Source organism: Pelmatolapia mariae, linkage group LG20, assembly GCF_036321145.2.
Source record: "Pelmatolapia mariae isolate MD_Pm_ZW linkage group LG20, Pm_UMD_F_2, whole genome shotgun sequence".
Taxonomy (NCBI): Eukaryota; Metazoa; Chordata; class Actinopteri; order Cichliformes; family Cichlidae; genus Pelmatolapia; species Pelmatolapia mariae.
The window spans coordinates 2826854-2850029 of record NC_086244.1 but is presented as its reverse complement, the minus strand read 5'-3'; the positions used below and the strand labels follow the sequence as shown (position 1 = coordinate 2850029).

At 41.4% G+C, this 23176-nt stretch overlaps 1 protein-coding gene across 1 annotated transcript; it reads right to left on the bottom strand.

Moving 5' to 3' along the window:
- Nucleotides 1-83: 83 nt before the first annotated feature.
- On the bottom strand, nt 84-23176 carry LOC134619372 (peptidase inhibitor 16-like). The gene is made up of 6 exons (XM_063465182.1): nt 22705-23176; nt 8028-8178; nt 6292-6359; nt 5848-5957; nt 3780-3871; nt 84-3354 (listed from the first exon to the last, which is right to left on the bottom strand). Exons 1-6 carry the CDS (start codon nt 22993-22995, stop codon nt 2843-2845), a joined length of 1224 nt encoding a protein of 407 aa, XP_063321252.1. The 5' UTR covers nt 22996-23176; the 3' UTR covers nt 84-2842.

Genomic DNA, 23176 nt, shown 5'->3' with positions numbered 1-23176 from the left:
ATCGAGAAAACTCGCTTTTACTATCCTTACTGTGAATTGTTAGAAGAAGCCACACAGTATCAACTACAGGAAGTAAGGTAGGGTTTTTTTTATTTATCTTATATACAGACATTTACAGCCACCTTTGCTAAAGTTATTTAGGATAATTATGGTAATTTTCCTTCTAAGACAGCGTAGCAGAGATATGTCAATTGTTAGATGTTGTCCAGTTGTAGTTCCAGTCTGAGAGAGAATACGGTGTACAGTAGACATGTAGCGGTGAAAAAGAAGAAGCAGGGTCGTCAGTTTGAAACACAACAAACACACTCAGTGATTATTTCTCCTGCAAACCTACTACAACACTAAAATCCCTGTAAAACAAAATGTCTCCCACTCGGTTAGCTTTCACTTGATGATACTGAAGCACATCACTTTCATCATTACACAACATCCAAAAACAAAGAGGTGATCTCAGCGGGGGATCAGTTTGTGAGCAGCTTCTCTGCAGCACTCCAGTGCTGTTTGGTTTTCAGTGCAGAGGAAGCACAGCACTGCTGTAAATATCTGACGGAGCTCAAACTCCAAATGAAAAATATGTAAGTAAAATAATGTTCATATATATATATTTTGGTATTTCACTTCCTTACACGTTTTTGTGCATAAAATAAGATCATTAGGACTTTCCACAGTTTTTGATGGCATAGTAGCAACAAAACATCAAAAATATGAAGCAAATTCAGTTTTTTGGTGTAAGGGTGAACCTAATGTGCGGTCTCACAATAAAGGAAAATGCTTCTGGCTATTTCACGTATCAGAGTTTCTGCCAGTAAGTAAGTAAGATGAGGGATATGATTAACTTATTAGCACAAAGACTGGAAGTAGAGGAAAACAACTGTTTGGGGTTTTGACCTGTAAACCAGCTGTGACGGTTATACAATTCAGTTATTCACCAGGAGTTTCTTCCATAATTTTCCATCTATTAAACTGTTCAATAATTTAAGACATTTTTATGATCTGATTGGAAACGCAGGTTTCATTAATGACACTCCTGCTGTTATCTTCATTTAGACTACACGGGCCGACATTTTACATCCTGGACATTTTTACATGTAAAGATAGAAACGGATAAAGTTACAAACAGGTTGGTGAAACTTTATTACATTTAATATTTTGACAAAATATTTACACTTCATTTTACTAAGTTTAAAACAAAGTCTAAATAATTACATATTCAGTGTCCTACATTCTCAGGGAGTTGAAGTCATTTGTGCTCATAGATTTAACAGCACAGTTTAAACCATTTACTGTGTTTCTGTGAAGGTTGAATGAGGCTTAAAACATGGGGTCCAAAACAGCTGCTGCAGGTGTTCAAATTATTTGTTAAATTAAGCACAGGTTATTTGATCTGATGATGTCATCAAATCTGGAGACAGCTTCCAGTCTTTATGCTAAGCTATAGGCTAACCATGTTCAGACTCCTACCTGATGTTCTGATGGACACAGTTGAATCTGATATAAGTGAAAAAAATCCTCAATCCTCTCTGAAGCGGTGAGGAAAACAACTTGTTCACGTACAGGGACATGGATCTCCCTTCTTTCACGATACAACTTATACATAACTTATTATGTAATTAAGAAGTTTATATTGTGCCAGAAACCACATATTTTTTAAGACAAACTTGCACGAAGCTGGCACTACCTAACCTGTGGTTAACATTTTACACCAGCCTATTTGTATCCAATTTAGCCTGTGGGTCTAAAGGCCGACGTTTTCTTAGGTTAGCAGATATGTGGACAGGCCTTCCAGCTCTGTGCTTTGAAAAGGGAAATAAAATCCTATGTGCTGTTTTGAGCACATAGGCAGTGATTCTAAGACTGAATTAAACATGAGAATGGGCAGAAAATGTGACGTGTTTTATGATTTTTAATTTCTGTATATTATTAAGCTACTTTGTGGCCTTTTGGGGCACCTGCTAAGTTTTCAGTGTTTAGTTAGAAAGCAGATATTGCTGCCAAAATTTCTATTTTCATCCACTGGTTGATGTTTGTACATTCCGATAACTTTTGAAAACTCAAAATTAAAAACTGACAGTAGCATATTCAGCAGTTCCCATATGGAAAAGATTTATATAAATCTTATAAAGTTTGTATCTGTCTTGTGTGAAACTTGTATGTTTTGGATACTTCCTAAAACAATATATGAAAGTAATGAGAAACTGACCACTTTCATGAGTAAATCATATAAGCCTTATATGATTCACTATATGAAGCAAGCCAAATCTGATGTTGATGTCTTTTATAAGTTTTTTCTACTTCTTTTCCATATGGGTTATCCGATGCATTGATCTCCACAGAGACTGTGAACCTGCAGATAATCAAAACCTGCTCAGGTGTGATGAGTAAAAGTATAAAAGGAAACCTGCTCTTGATGCCAAAATCTTATCCTTTGACTACAGAGACTTACCCAAACCACAAATGAAACCATCTAACCAAACTGCAACAGTAACCGTGACTGTGTGTCCACGAACCAATAGATTAATCTTTTTTTAACTATTTCACAAACTGCTCTGAAGCTGTTTTGGAAAACATCATATTTCCTGTCAGTGAACGGTAGTTTACTGGCTGTAAGACTTTAGTTTTCCAGGCAGGTTGAAGCAGGTTATGCACACATTGTTTGACCCAAATCTCAGTCCAGACTTGATGCAGACGTGGCAGAAATGGCAGCTGTGTTATGGTGAGGCTGATTTATAAATTGACCTATTTTGCTCGACAAGGCAGAGAGGGGAAACAGTGGGAGGAATTAACAAGGCCATGTGCAGTCAATGCAAGTATGGTGAAGTGAGGAGAACGCTTCCTCTTCTACTCACAGCCTGACAATCAGGATCCCAGTCAGACAGGCTAGCAGGACTGAAGGCGAGGACATCGAGCCAGCACTGTTCTGTGCAGCGCTACTGTCCTTATTTATTATACTTCCAACGACTCTCTTCACACCTTTCTCCTCCTTATGTGGCGTTTCATTTAGTTTCTCCTCTTCCTCTTTCTCCTGCTCCTTCTCCTCTTCCCTCGTGTCAGGACTGATCTTGTTTATCAGTGTAACGAGCGTTGTTGGGGGGGCAGATGGAGCCTTGGTTGCCTCAGCCGTGGTGTGTGGAGGTGGTGTATCTTCAGAGCTCAATGCAAAGTGCACGGTGGGAACACTGGGAATGCCGTCAGCGGTGGTAGACTCCACTGGGAAGTCAGGTGGTGTAGGAAAACCATCATCTTCTGTAGGTTGGAGGGGATCAGTTTTTGCATCAGGACTGGATTCTCCTGTTGTGAGCATGGGATCAGTTGTCACATCATCATCTTCATCCTCTTCTTCTACTGTGTCGGGAACTGGAAAACATAAATGAAGAAAAACTTGTTTTAATCTGGGATCTAATGAGGTCTCGCAGTCGTTAATGCTGCCAGTGAGAAATATTTTTAGGTAAGGAACCCGGGCACATGTGCTGGGAACGCAGACTGTGCTCATAACAGAGCTGACGTCCCCCTTAAACTCTGTCACCATTGCTCCAGAAAAAATACACACAGGCATGACATGTCGAGATCCCACAAAGTCACAATTTCCTTTGATTCGACCCACACTGGTGGATCTACAGTCCATATCAAATTTGACATGGGACAGCACGATAGCAAACATATATTATATTAAATGTATATGCTGATAAAAAATACATCAATAAAAATAAAGTCCTAAAATAAAATGCTGATGTGGATGAACACAGATCAGGAGGAGTAAAGGCAGCCTGTCGTACTCTTACCACAGAGATTGTTTTCACATTTCTGGAGGTTTTCGGGGCATCTGGAGCACCAATCACCTTCAACATACGGTCGCATTTCTTCATAGTTCCCTCTGAACACACATACACAAAATATCACACAAATCCAAATTTAATAACTCCAGATTGTGTTACAAGAAAAACAGAAATAAAAAGAAAAACTAACAGAAACTGAGTTAAACAGTTGAGTGTTAGTCTTTGTTAGTTTGTCCGCAGCATGAGGCACCACCAATGTATATATGCATTGTATTAAATTGCCTGTATAACTGTGAATCAACTGACTTTAAAAAGTATAAGTTAACAAAGGGATGTTAAAATATACAATACAGCCCAAAGAATTCACATTTAATGACGTGTCTCCTGCCTTCACTCAAACAAGTAAAGTGTAACAAAAAGAATTTGCATTTCCTGCAAAAATGCAGTGTGAATGCTGTGTAGTGGAAATTAACTGCCGAAAAATGCAGAAGAAGCAGAACTATCTGCTGAAAAGAAATGTAGAAGCTGAAGTGTTTGCTGAAGACAGCTTTATTTGAAAGGGTACACTGAAGAGTGTCAAGAAAGCAGAATGAGCAAGAGTGGGGAAGATGTGCGGCAAGAGCCACGGGTAGGATTCGAACCTGCGCCGCCCAGCCTAATGGCAGCTGCTCATTTCAGGGAGCCAAACAGGCACTTATCCCCAATACTGGAAACGGAGGTGAAGAAGCTGAAGTACATATTAGAAAAGTTGCTGATTTCATAAAAACTTTTTCTTGGTCAATATTTCTGCTAATTTATTACAATTCTTCAGTCAGCTGAAAAAAGCTGAACAAGTTCCGTCACAAGTAATAGTTGTTGAATGATGAGAAATTGGCTGCTGTCTGCTGAAAACAAGTGTAGAAGCTGAAGTGTTTGCTGAAGACAGCTTTATTTGAAAGGGTACACTGAAGAGTGTCAAGAAAGCAGAATAAATGTGAGTGGGGAAGATGTACTGCAACAGCCACAGGTAGGATTCTAACCTGCGCCGCCCAGTATAACAGCGGCTGCTCATCTCAGTGAGCCAAACAGGCACTTATCTCAGACACTGGAGTTGGAGGTGAAGAAGCTGAAGTACATATTAGAAAAGTTGCTGAATTCATTCAGGATTCCCCTCGAACAAATGGCCATAATTTCCTAACCGTGTGGGCTAAAATGGTCATTCTTGCACCCTTCTTTTAAGAACAGATGGGGAAATCTTCAGGTGTTCATAATTCATTATTACAATATGAATTATTAAAGATGTATGACGTGTAATGTACCATAACTGAGTAGAGGAGAAGCGAAAACTGCCTTGACTTGCTCTCAAACAACGTTTTGTAACGTTAAATCTATTTGAAGCATCCACCATCATTCTTTCACCGTAACAATCATCAGGCTTTGGTGAACCATCATGGAGGTTTTCAGGTCTCTGTGGAAATCCATGAAGGAGATATAACAAGAGAAAAAAGTGCTTCCTTTCCAGAGTTTGAAATCCGAGAGAAGCACAGATTTCCTACCCTCAAAAAATGCAATTCATGGATAAACAGTCTGACAAAATTATTGAATTGTGAGCGTTAGGAGTGTCTGAAGATATATTGGCCAAAGGCTCAAGCCTTGAAATTGTTTCATTGAGGAGATATGACAATTCGAAAACGGAGAGTTTTCAGACTTTGTGTTGCTCTGAGACGATTTGACAAAAATCTGTTACTTCCACAATAATGATAGAGTGAAAACTGAGCGAGTAGCAAGAAGTTGTTCAGACACGAAGAAAAGATTCAGAACGGTCCAGTGGGCCACTCGAAGCAAACTGCATAGCAACCATATCAACACATGTATTTTCTGAAAAATCACAATGATGCAACTGAAAACTTAAAGAGGGATTAAATTAAAATGGAAGAAGATATGAAAAAGCTGAATTATACATGAATAGCTCAATAATAGCTCAATTTGTGTGAGCGCTTTACAGCATTCACACAATTATTAGTACTGTCCACAAGAGGGAGCACTTGTTGTAGTATTGTGCAGCAGTAACACTGGATGGAGTCGTGGTACTGACGCTGGGTAGTAGTTACAGACGAGGAAGGAGACTCTATCCCAATCCAGTCCCTCCATAGTGTCACAGAGATGGAAGGCACAGCCCACTCTGTGTGTGTCTGCCCACACCATCTGTAACACACACGCACAGTTTAAACTGAGTGGATCCGCCACATTCTACACAAGGTTTGGACAATGTCCTCTGCAGTGGATTTTAAATAAAATATCTCAGGATGTGATTGAAGTGCAGACTCTCAGCTTTAATTCGAGGAGTTTAACAAAAGTATTGAACTGTTTAGGAACTACAGTCATTTTAGTCATATTCCCATTACTTAGAAGTAACTGGACAGTTGATTGATAATTAAAGTCATTCTCAGTTTGGGCGTGCACCCTGTCATTGTCCACATACATAGCCTAACTGTGTATACTGTATGTGTGTGTGTGTGTGTGTTTGTGTGTTTGTGACCTGCGTGTAGTGTCCACACATCTTATCTTCGTCACAGCTGTTGTTCTGGAAGTCGTAGTCCAGGCGTTCTGCACAGAACAGATCAATTAGAACACACTATTCTAATTTGAACAATGATGAGACTTAGTTGAAGAATCACCACATTCAGGACATATCCAATGACAAGTAAAAGTTCTGCATTCAAAATGAACATCTGGTATGTTTATCCTGAAACTTGAGAGATTCTCGTGTTACAGCAGCCAAAATAATAAACAGAAGCTATAACAATAAGGTTCAATAAGGATGCAGAACTAAAGTGCTGGTCTGGCACAGGGCACTGCTGTCAGAACTATAATGTTTGGAAAAACCACAAGAAATCTCACAAAACAAAAAGCAACAATTTCAGCACAGCCGAGTGAAATCAAATACAAAAAGTGGTGAAAACTGAGAAACTACAACAGGAGTTGTAACTTTAACATTCAGTGTTAAAGTTACATTTTTATACAAGTTAAGTAAATCACTAATCCATAGTTAAAGGAGGGATTATTAATGTGTGGTAGGTTAATCTATTAACATCACAGTAGCAAAAATACTTTTAGTGATACTGCAACATAACAATGCATTTAAAATCTAGTCTGCATTCTACTGTAGCAGAAATGTTTTTAGTTACCAAAGCTGAGGAAAATTTGCAAAACTCAAAAAATCAAAACTCCAACCTCAGCCTGGGTGTGCCACAGGTGAGCTGATGGATATTAAAGTTTATAACTTTCCTCAAACTAGTCCATTTTAGAAAAATTATAACTTGGTGAAATGCTCGAGTCCTGCTCTGTTAATTTGCTTTTGTTTATTACAGAGTGACAGTTTTTGATTTATTGCAATAATGAGCACTGTGACAATGTTTAGTTATTCCTTCAGATTTATGAGAATTGTCATTATCCTGAACATTTACAGTCACAATTCAATCCACTGTTACACACTTTCACAACAGCAGTCGCCTCAAGGTGCTTTATATTGTAAGGTAAAGGCTCTTCAATAATACAGAGAAAACCCCAACAATCAGGTGTCCCCCTAACAGCAAGCACTTGGTGACAGTGGATTAAATGCAGAGAAGTGTACAAACACATAGTGAGTGAAGAAGAAACACCCAGTGCATCATGGGAATCCCCCGGCAGCCTACACCTATTGCAGCATAACTAAGGGAGGATTCAGGGTCACCTGGTCCAGCCCTAACTATATGCTTTAGCAAAAAGGAAAGTTTGAAGCCTAATCTTAAAAGTAGAGATAGTGTCTGTCTCCTGAATCCAAACTGGAAGCTGGTTCCACAGAAGAGGGGCCTGAAAACTGAAGGCTCTGCCTCCCATTCTACTTTTAAATACTCTAGGAACAACAAGTAAGCCTGCAGTGTGAGAGCGAAGTGCTCTAATAGGGTGATACGAGAAACAAAACTAGTTGTGGTGATCGTATTTTAAAAGCAGAAGTAATTTTTTAAAACCCCTGACAAGTCGACTCAAAGAGACTGTGTTACTGTAGGAAAGGTTTAGTAGTGATTATAAATAGACAAACATCTTATTTGCTTTGACTTTTCATTGTGAAATACATTGGATTGCAGATCTCGTGGTTGTAAAATACTGAAAACCAACACTGCTTGGAGTGATTGTCTGTAAGCCTCACTTCTACTGTTCAAAGATAACCACTAACGGTAATCTGTCTGCTGTAAACAAGAAAGCCAACAAATATTTACTTCTGAGATCACTCACCCAGGAACCATTTCTCCAGAGCCATTCGGAGGTCCAGGGGCCCGGTGCCAGCGTACAGATTCTCTCCAGTATCTTCCAGTTCTGGGTTGTGGTTCCAGATGCATTTAGCAGCGTAGCCCTCTGCCACCAGCTTCAGGTTTGGATCCCATTTCTGCAAACAACCACTGAATGTTACAAAAGTGCCGGTTTGGCACCACCAAATCTGCTGTTTGTTAATCATAAACAGCTCATGTCATTTTGCAAGGCAACATGTTATAACTTTAGATACAGAGAGGAAGTATATAAAAAGCATATTAAAAGCAGTCAGAGTTTAAATCAATCAAATGAACATGTAAAAGTAAAGCTGGTTGACAAAACGCCTTTTTCCAACATTCCTGTCATGATCCTGAGTCTGGAGACTCGGTGTTTGTTTTTTTATTATTATTATTGTTTGCGTCTGTTAGTTTCTGGTTGTACTTTAGTGATTTTTTTAGATGCTTCCTTTGTGTTCCGTCTGGTTATCCTGGTTTCTATGTTCATGTATTTCCTGTTTTACTTTGACAGTCCCGTGTTTTGCTTCCTGTCTCGTCGGTTCATCTGTGTTTCCTCTGTTTTTCTCGTGTTTTCCAAGTCCCAGGTTTCTTCAGGTCTCAGGTTCTGTATTGTTTTTTTCCCTCTGTATCTAGTGTTGTGTTGTTTAGCTTCCCCCAGTTTATGATTTTGTTAGTTTGTCTCAGTTCCCCGTTGGATTTGGTTTTGTAGTGTTTTGTGCAGCCCCAAATAAAGACTCGTCTTCTGTTCAACATCCACCTGCATCCCTGTTGTGTGTCGATCATGAACTCTACTATAGGGAAGCCCCAGAATAAAAAAATAAATCAATGCACTTGGACCATCCTCATTGTTGTTCAAATATTTAAGATTAGTAGAAATAGAGAACCAGTTCCCAGAGGTTCAGTTCCTTGGAATTGTTAGTGTGCCTGCTTATGGATTACGCTTATCGGATCCATTTGTCTACAGTCAGTTCAGTTACATTTTGCATGCCGGAGGAGGAAAATAGTGGCTCAGTCTCCAGCCTGGATATGGACATTACTTTTATTTTTATTGCACAAAAGGACGAGTTAATTGCAAACTGCCTGCAGGACGGAAACAACTGCATGATGCTGCCAACGCAACTCCAGCTCTTTACAAGCACCTGCACCACACAGCATGCGACTCATTCACATGAAGGTAAAGTCTTTGATATGCTGCTTAGAGATCGTGGTGACTCTCAAAGCTGAGCCAGTAAGAACCCAAAGACAATCAATGAGAACTAAAAAAAATCAAATGAATCTTATCAGTGCCCGTCCCTACTGATAATTCTGTTACAGCTAACTTTCATTTCAGAATTATATCCTGTTCATTACACTGTTGATACAAATTACAGTGAAATAGCAACAGTAACAGACGGTAGCACACAGTGGGTCTGAGGTACAGGTACAGGGAGAAAAAACCCTCGGTGTGATGAGTTCACTCTGAGACGGAGAAAGACGTAAGAACGAGAACACGAGAGGAGGAAGTGGAAATGTAAAGCCTAAGTTCCTCAGTCATGCTTGATTTTTTGTAATCAGATATTGATTGTGTTCATGTTGTGTTGCTGAAGTGTTTTTCGTATTGTGGGACAAACATAATAATTATGGCATAATTATGACCCATAAATATAATAACTGTGTGTTCAGTGCTGCCTTGTAAGTGACTCTCTGTAAAACACAAGCTGACTTTTATCCTTTTATTGATCTGTGCCGTACATGTGGCTCTGATATCACGGCCTTGAAGTCGTTGGCTGGTTCGCCCGGATCAGGACTCGAAGCAGAGATGAAAGCAAATTTCATGCATGCAAGTACAAAAGACACACAGACATCAATGAATTGGTGCACATCGTCGTTCATGTGCTGCAAGCTGCAGTTCAACAGGGATGACGACCACGACTCTGTCCAGTTATTTGGTCTTCATGTTTATTTGTGCACAATTCAGAGTTTTAATGTAGGCACAGCACCGACGCTTTCACGACAACTGAGTGTATATTTTTTATTAAAATTTCACACCAGAAGTTACTAAAGTCATACTTATGAATTATTGTTTGTGAGATTAAATTGGTGGTTTTATAACCCTTCTCCATTTTTTGGTTCCCTCCCCTCTTTAAACCTGCTTTTAATTATCATGATAATTTCATTGCATTGCATTTCCCAAGAGTTTAACAAGCCATAAAACAGTAAATCCAAAACAGCAATGTACAAAATATTCTGGAGCTGCTTTAATCTGATTATATAACCACCTCCATATCTCCCAGTACTATAAAATCAGCCACAGCTCTCCAGCAGAGTCAACAGCAGGATCATTGTTGCTGTTTTCTGTGACACTGGTAGAGGCTTCATAAGCTGAACGGCCTCTTAAAGTAAATTTGACAGCCAGTAGTTAAATAAATATTATTGCACATGATATGACATTTAATATCAGACCAATGAAATGTGGAACGCAGAGAGCTGATTCATAAGCAGCCATTGTGTTTGAGCCACCAAGGCTGAGTCATCCTGTCCTGGCCTCACAGTCATTTAAAGATGCTGAAGTTATTTATTTTTTCCAATTATTTTCTATCCTGCTTCCTTTATACAAGACAAATCATGGGCGACCCCTTACCCCTGACCTCTGACCCTGAACGCAGTCTGACCCCCTGACGTGCACATTTCCTTCCCATCACGTCTGTGGCTTTAACAGCAGGTTCCTGTACAGAAACTGATCTGGTGAAAGGTCAATAGCCCACTGCAAGGACGCGTGACCTTAAAAAAAGTCATTAAGAACAGTATCAGCTTCCTTTTAGGAAGACCAACCAAAAAATGCTCCGACTAGGACAAGAAATGACAATGGACCGGTATCAGTCCGTGAGTCGTTTGGTACCGGGCCGCGAGAGTTGAGGCTCGTGTGTCAAAGTCATGGTTTTCAGGGTTTTGATCATTTTTATTGTTAACTCAGTTTCCCTGGGTCTTTTCCCGTGTGTTATGAATAAATCTTCCTGCTGGTACTGGTTTTATTTTGTTGTATTTATCTGCGACAACTTTTCGGACGAAACCGGTCAAAGTCACCATTAAGAGTTCTGATTTGAATGTCCACTGTCAGGGGCAGATGCGGCCGCTGTTTGCCTCCCACTGCTGCTGAAGACGTCATGTGATGATGGTCATGAGTGATGAGACGGAGCACAGTGACGTCTTTAAGTCAGCCTGTTGTCTGCAGCTCGTGGTTTGAGTCACTGTTGCTACGAAACCTAAAGAATGAACAACAGGACCCTGACAGGGAGTTTAATATCCCCGTGTGCGTGTGTGCGTGTGCACGTGTGTGTGTTTATTTGTCCAGCGCTGACATGCAACACAAACAATAGTCAGGGGTCTCCTTCACATTCCTCTCCCTGCAGGCGCTCGCAACATCTGGTCTGTATTATGGCTTTCAGGTCATGTGGTGGACACACACACACACACACACACACACTCACACACACGATCATCGCTGTCGACTGTACTGGAAGTCACCTGATCTGAGAACAGCTGATTATGTTCGCCTGAGTTTAACCGCAGCCTGTTTTTTGTAATCTGAACAAAGTTTTTGTGTTTTAATCGCTGACTCATAAATTAATGGATATTTTTCCCTGTTTCCAAGCGCACAGAGGATCACTGAGTGGAGGTTTCTCCCTCAGCTGTGGACTTCAGTATAAAGTGCGTATGCATAGCTACTTTTATCTGTGCGTATAAATAAAACGTAATTGAATCTTGGACTTTAAAATCACAAAGGATGAGTTTACTTAGTGAGTCCTGGCTACAATCAAAGTTGAGTTTGTTTCTAGAGCACATTTCAAAACAAATGTTGGAAATGTGTGCCGATTGTCAGACCCCCCCCCCCCCCCCCCCCCCCAAACAAAATATATCCGAAACAGATTTATTAGTTAGTTTGTTTGCATTTGCCATTGCTTACTCATAAGTCAGATAAAATAAATAAGTATCAGGTCAAGATGGATTAGAACCCCCCAGATTTTAACCTGGATTGGTGAACCATCAGGAGGCTGTAGTCTGGCTGTAGTGAGGCGGAGCTGTCGTATCATTATTTTTCCTGGGGAGTATTTTAATTCCAGGCAGAACATTTCCCTAATAATAATAATAATAGTAATACTGCAGTGCTTTCAGTGTCTAAATCTAACCAGTGACTAAAAACAGAAGTAGAAATTGAGTGAAAACAAAAGCGATGCTGAAAGTGCCTGCAGTGGTGTGGACGCTGTGCCAGCCACTTCTAGGGGCGAGAGTCTAGCTCTTGATTCACAGCTGCATCTATTACTTATTTCACCTGCAGCTGTGAGCGAGGAGTGACTGAAGGAATATTCTGGATGATGTTACTCTGATGGGTGTCTGGGCTCAGAGGAGGAGGGGCTCAGTCTGACAGTTTCTCTGCAGGCCTGGGCTCTAGTTCAGTTTCGGGCTCTAACATGTGACGAGTAGTTCGTCAACGTCATTGTTCTGTTCAGCTGGATGTGAACTGGTCAGCCTGATTCTCCTTTGTGCCCTTTCCATCTGGTTCCCCTGTACTGGTTGTACTGGTTTGGCTCAGTCCAGGTCTCTGAACCAGCTGTGTGCAGACGCCTTTACATCCCAACAAATGCTGAACTCTGTCCTCTGTCTCTTTCTCCTCCTCCCTTTGAGTCTCCCCTCATCTCCCTGTTGCTCCTCTTTTCCATCACCGTCTTCTTACCTCCTCTTTCTTCCCTCATTTGTCTTCTCCTTCCTACCTCCTTCCCTTCCTTGTCTCCTTGAACCTTTTCACATCTTTTTCTCTCCAGTCCAGCTAAAATCATAAGAAAATAATATGAAAATGGAAACGTCCCTGTGGGGCTCCCATGGAGGCTGAGACAGGCTGAGACCTCCCCTGGTCCACACACACACACACACACACACACACACACACACACACACACACACACACACACACACACACACACACACACACACACACACACACACACACACACACACATTCCTCTGGACACTCATTCATTCTCTACCTAATTTTCTTTTCTCTCTCTATCTAAATCTTCTCTTCCCCCCTCTTCACCGCTTGGCTCTTTCCCAGCCGTCCTCCTCTTCTGTTGCTCAACCTTGATCGCTCACTCCCTCGCTGTTCAGTCTGCTCCCTCTGACACGCTTGCTAATAACTGGAGGGCGTCTGCAGCGGGAAACACCCGCCTGTTCCTGGAACCCAGGCCTGATTTACTCTGCTGCTTTTTTGAAATGCAGTTATCTCATGAAGAGTGATGACCCTGCTCTTCCAACCTGTGCAAGCAAGTTTTTATCAACTCACTGAGTGAATTAAAAATGGTTTTGGTTGGTACTAAAAGGAGGCGGGGAGGCAGTGTTATTAAAATGGATCTTTGCCATCCATTGTATGCTGGAAGATAGGAAAGAGAAATAAACAAAGCCATGCTAGCAGTTCTGTAACTACACCTAAAACAAACTGCAGCATTCAGCATAACAGGTGCTTCTATGTGTCCTGAGGTGTTTATCCCTGGAGAAACCATGGGGTCAAATTTGACCCCATGGGTTCCCTAGAAAACCAATGGGGTCGGATCTGACCCCATGGGTTCTCCAGGGTTATAGTGATACTGAGGAGACAAGTGGAGTAGATTAACCATGAGATGTTAGAGAAAGCAAACAGGGAGGTAATGAAATTCACAGCACCTCAGATGCTGGAATTACAAAACAAGAGAATAACTTGAACCTGAACATCGATAACTACAATTCTGGGCAACGTCCCTCTGACACTCACGTCCTAGTGTGTCCATCACAAGCACTCAAACGTTTATCAGAGAAATAAAAGACTCCCTCAGACATCTGGCAGCTGTTTTTACATTGAAGACTTGATATAAAAGCCCAGGTTACATCTCAGTTTTTCATTTCTGTCTGAGCTGCAGATGTGTGATCGCTCAGAGTCACTGACAGCAGTCTAGCCTTAGTCAGAGATGCTCGGCCACATCCTTCAGCTCTTCCAGGGGGTCACAGAGACGACCCCCCCAGGCCAGCTGAGAGTCCAGTGTCAGAGAGATTACGTGCAGCATCACTGCAGACACCGCATCGAACCATCCATTCTTTTCTAGGTGAGCGCCGTGGCCTCAGTTTTGGAGGTGCTGATTCTGATCCCTGCTGGTCCACACTCTCTAAACCAAAAGGATCACCTGTGGACTCTGTGGACTTCATCAGCACCAAAATCCCTACATCACCTCACTGATGCAGTTCCCGCATTTATTTTTCATCTCATTCGTTCTCCCAGGTCTCCCAGATCTTTAAAAATTGCACTTATTGTGTTTTCGTTTCTCAGTTTAACCTATCGTCCCGCTCGCTGGAGTTTTTCTACATCACTCTCTCCACTAAAACCAATCCTAATAGCTGCCCTGCTGAGGAGATTTCCACAGTGGAACCACACATTAAAGTTCCTGTGGTGGAAAACGGACTAATCCTTTCTTCTGGTTTATGGGCTTCAGAGGTTTAATTGCTTGTGGTTAACATGTGACCCAAATTTTGACAGATCTTGGCTGATGTTTGTGTCCTGCATGATGCTGCCATTTGGCAGTCAGAGGTGTGCCCTGAGCGTCTGTGTGGGGAGCAGAGTCTTCAGTTCGCTCTCAGGCCCGGGCACAAAAGGTTTAATCGAGAGATGGGACGATAAGAATTTAGCGATTCAGATTCTGGTATCAATATCCTTATCGATTATCTGTTTCTCATTCGCTCTGCTTTAAGAGTCACCACCATCAATAAACAGCATATCAAAGACATCAGAATCAATTACATGCTGTGGGTCGAATGTTTGTGCGTGTTGGAAGTATTTCTTCTCTTTGTTGTGTTGTTACTCCAAAAAAAGTAATGCATTATATATATCAATCAATCAATCAATCTTTATTTATAAAGCACTTTTCATACAAAACAAACTGTAGCACAAAGTGCTTTACATGGTTAAAAGCAGCCCACCCCACCCTCCCACTCATTCCCCGCACTCTCATTAACAGAAACGGTCATGGATACACACATTCCCCCCCACCCCCACCCCCCCCACACACACACACACACACATATACACACACACACACACACACTTAAAGAGTAAAATTGGGCTGGGTACGCATTAGCCAAGTGAGGAAACACTATCACAGGGAGCTGTCTGCACCGTGAGCCGGTCACAGACCGCAGCCTCCAGGCTGGGCACACAGCAGGAGGGCGGCAAAGAACAGTTTTCTTAAGTGCTCACAGAAGAATGGCGGTAAAATGACCTGAAATGCTTTCATAATTACCATTTGAAAATATTAACCTACAGACTGTAGTCCCACACAAACCCCTATAATAATGACACATACAGTGTTTTTCTTGGTATTTAGGTATGAAGGTAAATGCAACAGCACAAAGCAAAGATGAAATCAAACACAAAGAGACTTCAAAGTGGTCACCACAGTGACTCTACTTAGAAACATGAACAGGTAGAACTGGAGGCTTCAGCCTGAGCGCTGATCACTTTGGTTACGTGCTGAGGGTCAGGGTCAGGCTGCTGGGTCACTCGGCTTTAAAATGGCTCTGGGCTCTGGGCTAGCTTAGCATTAGCATGCTGTCTATGCAGATGTTTACAAAGAGCCAAAGTTCTGTTAGCAGTACAATGCAGCTGTTTCTGCTCTGGACACGGTTTGCACTTTAGCGTCGCACCCTCATCTTTTTGGGAAATAAAATATAAGTAATGTTCACATCCACACTGTAGACTGCGCCACTGTTCTCCTTCGCACATAAGTAAAATCAACTGATTGTAAGTGGAGCCAGTAAAAGGGGAAGACTAACAGTTCCAAGGAACTGACCTACTGGGACTCCCAATGTCACTTTAACTAAGGTAACATGACATGACTCAGTCAGACCTCATGTTGAACTGTTCAAAAGCTGGATCTGACATTTCACAAACATTCTGGCCTCAATCATGCTGGATTCTTTTCAGAAGAGCAGAGGCCAAAAATCCACAAATATAAGTTTGCTATCTGAAAAACCAAGGACCAATGAAAAGCTCCTTGTCTGTGTTTGTAGTCAAATTAACCTTTGATAAAAACAGATTCACATAAAAGATTAAAAAACAAACTATTTTTGAAGGATGAAGGAAACAAAAATATAAATATTCTTCCTGCTTGGTGTTTACTCACTTTATAGAGCTCTTCTGACTTCATATTTTTACTCCAGAAAAAAAGCTAAAGAGCTTCCTGTGGCATTGATTATGCAAATGATGTATGTAGTCGATATGTTTCCAGCAGAATAAAAACGACTAACATTGTCTCCAGAGCCAAAAAGTGCAAAAGTGGAACAAACAGTGATGTGTTTTATCGTTTGATAAAAGGCGGTCTCGCTCTTTTATAGGTACTGAAAGACTTATTTTCTTTGAATTATGAAAAACAGACTGAATGTTAACCTGAAATACAACATGTCAGGTCATGTCAGCAATAGATTCTCCATCATCTAAACAGCTGGACATGTTTCTCCTGTTACATGACTTATCTGTCCTGATATGATAAAATTACAAAGTGAAAAAATATGGAAGCAGTTATGATTTTAATTAGAAGGATATTTAAGTGTAAGTATGAACTCACGATAAAGATCCCAGCTGTTTGTCAAACACAGCTGAATACTTTGATTCCCTTTCTGAAACTCAAACTCAGAGAAGTCCATCTTTCACTTTAACATCTCCAAAACGAGTCAGACTTCCTCCAGCTCGTCTCTGGTCCAGTGAGCAAACCAAAACAAGCAGCCAGCCCGAAGCTTCAGCACAAAACCATCGCAGAGCTTTTATCTGATCTCAGAAGCTGCACAGACAGAAAGCTCTCACATACACACTGAACTGTGATAATCATGCTTTTTTATTAATCCTTCATTGATAAATGCTATCAGACTATCAATAAACTAAAATGTTAATTCGTGCTTCTATAAATAAGAAAACACAAAGTTAAACTCACTGGCTTGCTGTATCACCATAGTTGAGTGATATTATCACCACTTCACCTGCATTTGCAAACATGTTTTTTAGCATCTTCATCTTCTCATCTGATAACATGATGTCATCTGAAGTTTATATATGGATGTCAAATATATTCAGTCTGATTTTTAACTTTAAAAGTGCTGTTACTAAATTCTTCCAGTTTCTCTTTGCGGGGTAAAGATGTGTTTCTGCACTTTCCTACAGCGCTGTGTCCTCAAGCCTTTTTAAATCTAATCACTGACACATTCATACTCAGATGGGGCAGAAAAGGCACTTCAAAACACAGACAGTGTTTCCCTGCTGTCTGGCCAACTGACCAGTTTGCTGTTGTGGCAGGCTTTGTTATTGTTTAGCTGATATCTAACGAGTGTCTTCTTGTGGTCTGCTGTCAGCTGTCCTTCCACTGAGTGGCTAGAGAAGAAAAAACTGGAGAGACTGATCATTTTAATGCTCCAGTATTTATTTATCAAACAGTATACGACTGAGCCTTTCTGATCAAGGTAATTAGAGACCACACCTTTTTAAAATATGGATCTATTTATCATCTCAGCCTGGTGTCTTTGTCACTCACAGCAGTGTTATCATGCTTCTGTTTATCCGTGTTGCAAACTTGGCAGAAAGTCTGTGGATCTCTTGGTGAGGATCAGAGTGAGGGACCTCTCCCTTTCTTCTGTTTCATGCAGTTTGTGCACTGACTTGTTTCTTTCTGAGTGATCATGGACCATCGTGTTTACCGTATGCATATGATTTCATCAGACAATAATGAGGTGAGAATCCCAGCCCCACCTCCACTGGGAGAAACGTTTGCTGCTGATTACCACTGAAATCTCCAGAGTTCAGAAGATGGTGTTCAGGACAGCCTTGGTGTGTTCATCATGAAAACATGGGACACAAAACACAGATACAAACAAGGATAATTAGAACAAGACAAAGCTAGAAGACGGATCCAACAAACAGCGCCAGAGATTACATATGCACTTGTGCTCGGGGGAACATTCGACAGAGAGAAGAAGAAGAAGAAGAAGAGAAAGCAGACAACAGAACAAGAACTGAGAATATTAGGAAATTAGGATCAGGTCTATTCTGGACAGAAGACAAAGACAGTAAACAGACATCCGGCCAGTCAGTTTTTATCCGTCTCCTTCTCCTCCTTATATTCACGTTCCTCTTCCTCTTTTTTACTGCAGCCTTTGATCCGAACGTCGCCCTGCTGCCTCAGCACTAATAATCACCCAGAGTCTTTTAAAACAATGTCACGTAAACTCAAACTGAATTTGCTTTCGGCTCCGATGAACGCTGATATCCCATAATTCAAGAACAGCAAGAGCCGCTCACAGCTGGAAATGATGAAAATAAATTGCGGACCGTGATGAGAATGAGCAGAATCGTCTTATTTCCTCTGTTTAATTTTCTAACCGGAGAAATCACACACGTTTCAAAGTAAAAGTAGAGTTTCACACACGTATGCAGAGGAATTAACAGTATTAAAGACTGAAAACACAGCTTGTCCCTTCAGTTTTATTCGTCTCTACAAAATAGAATTTGTTGGGGTCTCTTTTTTTTAGCAGCAGATTAATTTTAGAGATTTCAGTTCAGCCTTTTACACGAGGCTCAGTGGATGGTTGTTGCTGCTGATGCAACACAATTAGATTAGTAAAACTCAACAGCAGCATCTCTTTCTGAACACAATGGTCAGTCTGTGTTGTCTTCAGGTCTCTGGATTACTCAGGATGAAGCTCAGAGTCAGGCGAGGTTCAGAAAACTGGAGACCTGATCCCTGTAACTGGGAAAAGACTGACTGGGTGGTCAAACATCTGTAAACTACCTCCACCCACAAGCAGTTTTGTGGAGGTTTAAACTGTTGTGAAACAGAGACTCGCAGGCCGCTGTAGCATTAGCAACACCTGCCTGATGTCACTGCAGTCTTATCTCACATGAACTGCAATGCAGAATTATATCTTCTGTGAAAGGTTGTCCTCACTTGTCTGCAGGCCGTGAACACCTTTGGCTGCTTTACATAAGACTGGTTATAAGTGCTGATGCTTTAAAGACAATTGCGTTGTAACCAAATTACACACAGTGAGGAAAAAAGTTAATTTAACTGTCATCAAATCTGCAGTTTGCCACTGAGGAAATGACTTTAACTGCAGTGAACTGGCAACTGAGGGGCTGAAAAAGGAAGTGAACACTAAAGGATGCCCATAAACTCCCAGGGTTTAAAAATCCAGCTTTACAGCAAAAAATACAAACATTTATTACCTGGTGCAAATAAAACATTTAAAAAAATTTTTTTTTTTATGTCCAGTCCATTTCTGAAGTGTGCTGCAGTTGCAGTGCCCACCCTAAGCTGTAAGATTTCTTAAGTCTGGATTGGCTTCGGGCAGTTCTGCTATCAGATGCATGAAGGCTCACTGGCAGACATTTTGAGAACATCTGAGAACATTTTGTAGTCTTCGTTTAAATAAATTACCCACAGTTCTTAGAGGTGTGGGCTTCATGGGGTTAATTATTTGTCCTGAACTGTGGTGACTACAGAGGTTTGGACCTAAATGCTGGCCACTGGAAAAAAGAAATTCTAACAATGAAAGGCAAGTCTTTTTTGAGGCCGATAACAAAGTCTAAAAATCAGAACCCAGCAGAAATCCAAAACACAGAAGGGCACTGAGAGCAGAACACTGGGAAGCAACAACAAACACTGACAATGGACAAAGAGAAGAAAAGGCTATATATACAGAGAGGGATGATTGGACGACAGGACACAGGTGGGGAACGAGGCACAGCTTAACACGGTTAACACAGACAAGAACAATCAGGGAAGCTGCAGACAGGAAGTTAAACTAAAGCAGGGGCCAGAAAACAAGGCTAGAAGAGAGACGAAGTATAAAAAAGAAAGTTAAAACAGATGGAGGAATGACACACAAACTCAAAGTAGGAACCGAGGGTTAGTACAAACAGCAAGGTCATCTAAACGTGCGCCCAAAACTCCACAAACAACTAAACAGGAACCAGAACTCAAATAATACAACAAGAACTAATGCTCAGAATCACTGGTGTGATAATGAGATCACAGCAGGAGTGAAAAACTCCAAAAACACTCATCAGAAAGCACTATAATAACTGTAAAACTCAGTAAAACTGTGCTTTGTATTCAGTTTAAATCAAACTCTGGTTTGTTTTCCCCCTTTGGTGCAGTTTGTTGTGCAGATCTGAGCTCAGCAATGACACTCAGGTGCGCTCCAAAACAGCCACACAGTCACCCGTTAGAGGACGCCGTCTCCTTCCGGCTCCAAATGATTTGCAGAGCCGTTTGTTTATGGTGAGAACGTGATCCCGCCTCAGTGTGACGACTACCAGGTGTAAGCTGGTACCAGGGTTATGCCTAAAAACTGCTCAGATAAATATTAATGTTAGGAGTAAATTCTCCACATTATCCGTTGGTGCAGAGCACAGCACCTTCTTCCTGTTTTTACTTTTGTTACTTTCGTCCTTTCTACAAGTTTCACACAGTGAAGGTAGGGGGAGGGGCCAGTTAAGAGATTTGATTGGGCAATCCGGTGTGCAGCATCCCTTCAAACCGGCCTATTAGTCCAAAACTGCGCCTGCCCACCGGGAAAATGCCAGGTATGCGAAATTACCTGTTCAACTCTGAGCATCATCATGTGGTTTGCAGTGACACATTCTGGTTTGCTTGGAGTTTTCTCTGTGTAAAGAGAAACCAAACCACAGGAAAAAGCTACAAATTTAAAAACTCATCAGCTGATATGCACCAGAATAACCGAACTATAGGTGGGAAACGCCCTAATCAAACACGGAGGTGGCTCCGGCTCAGGGTCAATCCCAACCGGCTCCAGTCTGCAAAAGTATCCTTGGGCAAGATGCTACCCAGAGTTGCTCCGGATACATCAGACTGTGAATGTGTTTGAATGTTAGATAGAAAGCACCTTGAATGCTCAAGAAGAGTAGAAAAGTGAGAAAAGAAGCAGTGCATTCACCATTTACAAACATAGACAGGATCAAAATACATTAAACAAAGCACAGCAGTCAAAAAGGGCTTCGCTACATCACATGACCAAGCCCCTCCCATTACTGTTCAAGTCCACCTGAACCCCTCTGCTGCACAGAAGACAGCGAAGGGCTCGGGTGGTGACATCACTCAGGTCTGTGAGGCTGTAGTGCTTAGGGAGAGCATTGTGCTTTGGCCATAATAAGATCTGTGTCTCTCAGATGCTGCGGTCTGATGATGATACTATCCATGGTTCAAGTTGTTTTTTTGAGTTAATAACTGATACATTTTGACTTAAGGAGAAGCAAATGGACAGATGGATGTTTGGAGCTTTTGACTTGGTTAAAACCGCTGCTGTATGAAACAATGATCACTATCGAAGTATTGTTTTTCTTTGACTCATGTCCATATTTGGTGTAACTGCTGGGGTGCTTACTCCTGTCGTTCATAAAGACAAGAAAAAAACAACACCCATCCATTTCTTCAACTTCTTCTCCGAAACTGGGTGAGGGATGGGTTACACCAGCGCTAACACACAGAAAAGACAATTCACATTCACGCCTACGACCAGTTTAGAAAAACCAGTTAAACATGGAATGAAGAACACCCAGGACGCCAATCCAGGACCTTCTCGCTGTGTCTATACACTAATGCTGAACAATGCGTCATCATAATGGCGATACGAAGGCGTGATTTCTGTTACACAGTAAAGATCTGCAGCTGTGTTCTGTCATCGCCATTTTACATGATTAGCCAACCTTTTCTGTTCTGTTTTTAAACCAACTTCAAGGTATTTCTATGCTGCTGCGTTTCCTGCAATCACATATATTTCCTGATGGCGTCAACATAAAGATGAGTCAAAAAGATGAAATATGTAACACCATAAATGGTTCATGATCAGTGAAGCCACTGTCGTCTTCCTCCCCGGAGGGATGACACATTCACAGCTCAAAACCACAAGTTACTCAATCAAAAGAAGCTGAATCACTCTCAGCTAAGCTGGTTATGTGTTAGCCTGCTGTAGCTGTAGGCTAACTGTATTTAAACCATATTTAAAGTAGTTCAGCTACAGAAAACAGAGATGCTGCATTTAGAGTTTAGTTTGATGCTCACACAAAGAAAGGTCAGCAGAGTGAGATAAAGATATATTTTTATTGAGTTCTCTAAAGCTGGATGAAAATCTTTGTTTCTTAATGCTGTGCTTTAAATCAAACACTATCACACTTGGTCTGCTCCTGATCCAAACAATTACTTGTAGCCTGGACTCACCAGTATAGCATAATGGTGATGTTGAGTCCAGTTCAGCATAGTTAACGATTGAATTCTTTTACAGTCATACCCTAAAAACATGACTTCATACTATTTTACTCTAATCTGCTGATATATATCTAATATATCTATGAGTATAGACGTCTCTGCTTATTTGTGATGAATAAGCAAAAACAGTGATTAAATGTACTGACATTGGACAGAAAATTAGACATTTATAGATGTGTCTGCTTTTATATTCTGTGTCTGCACTCGAGGAGGAAAAGGTGATATCAGATACAATATCTGACATTAATTGGATAAACGTACTGTATTACCTTCCCTTCCTTTGTTTATGCTTATTTGGGATGACTTGCAGGGTCTTACCAGAGGCATCATGGCCGAGGCGCTGGGTGAAACCTGTCCTCTGAAGTAGTTGTGAAGCTCCACCAGCAGCTCCTCCTGCTCCTCGTTCAGAAAGCTCCAGGCTCCAGGAACCACCAAAGCCCCCAGCAGCAGCCATACCCAGAGAGGAGCTCTCCTCAGTGGGCTGCAGCGGCCGCTGGAACCTGTCCTCTCTCTGGAGCTGCATGAAGCTCCATCCTGGGTGGTCCATGGGGTCATGGTCCCTCTCTGGGTACTGACCCCCTGGAGCGCTGAGAGTCCCCGCAGGTGCATGAGGAGAAATAGAGTCCTGGGGAATATTCTCAAGTGGTCCAGAGTCCAGCGAAGAGTCTGCGTGTCAGACAGATCAACAACTGTGTTTTTTTGTCTGTGTGAGTGTGTACAAAAGGCCGCTTGTCTTAGTGTGAGTGTGTGTGCCTGTTTAAAAGTGTGTGCGTTCCCTCCTCAGTGCCTC

Excerpts from the sequence above, each read along its gene's own strand:
- LOC134619372 (XM_063465182.1), bottom strand. The coding sequence starts at position 22,995 with ATGCACCTGCGGGGACTCTCAGCGCTCCAGGGGGTCAGTACCCAGAGA. Across the intron at positions 6,360-8,027 it reads TCTGGAGAAATGGTTCCTGG|AACGCCTGGACTACGACTTC; the intron begins GTGAGTGATCTC and ends TGTTCTGTGCAG. Across the intron at positions 3,872-5,847 it reads GTCTGTAACTACTACCCAGC|AGGGAACTATGAAGAAATGC; the intron begins GTCAGTACCACG and ends ATGTGTGTTCAG.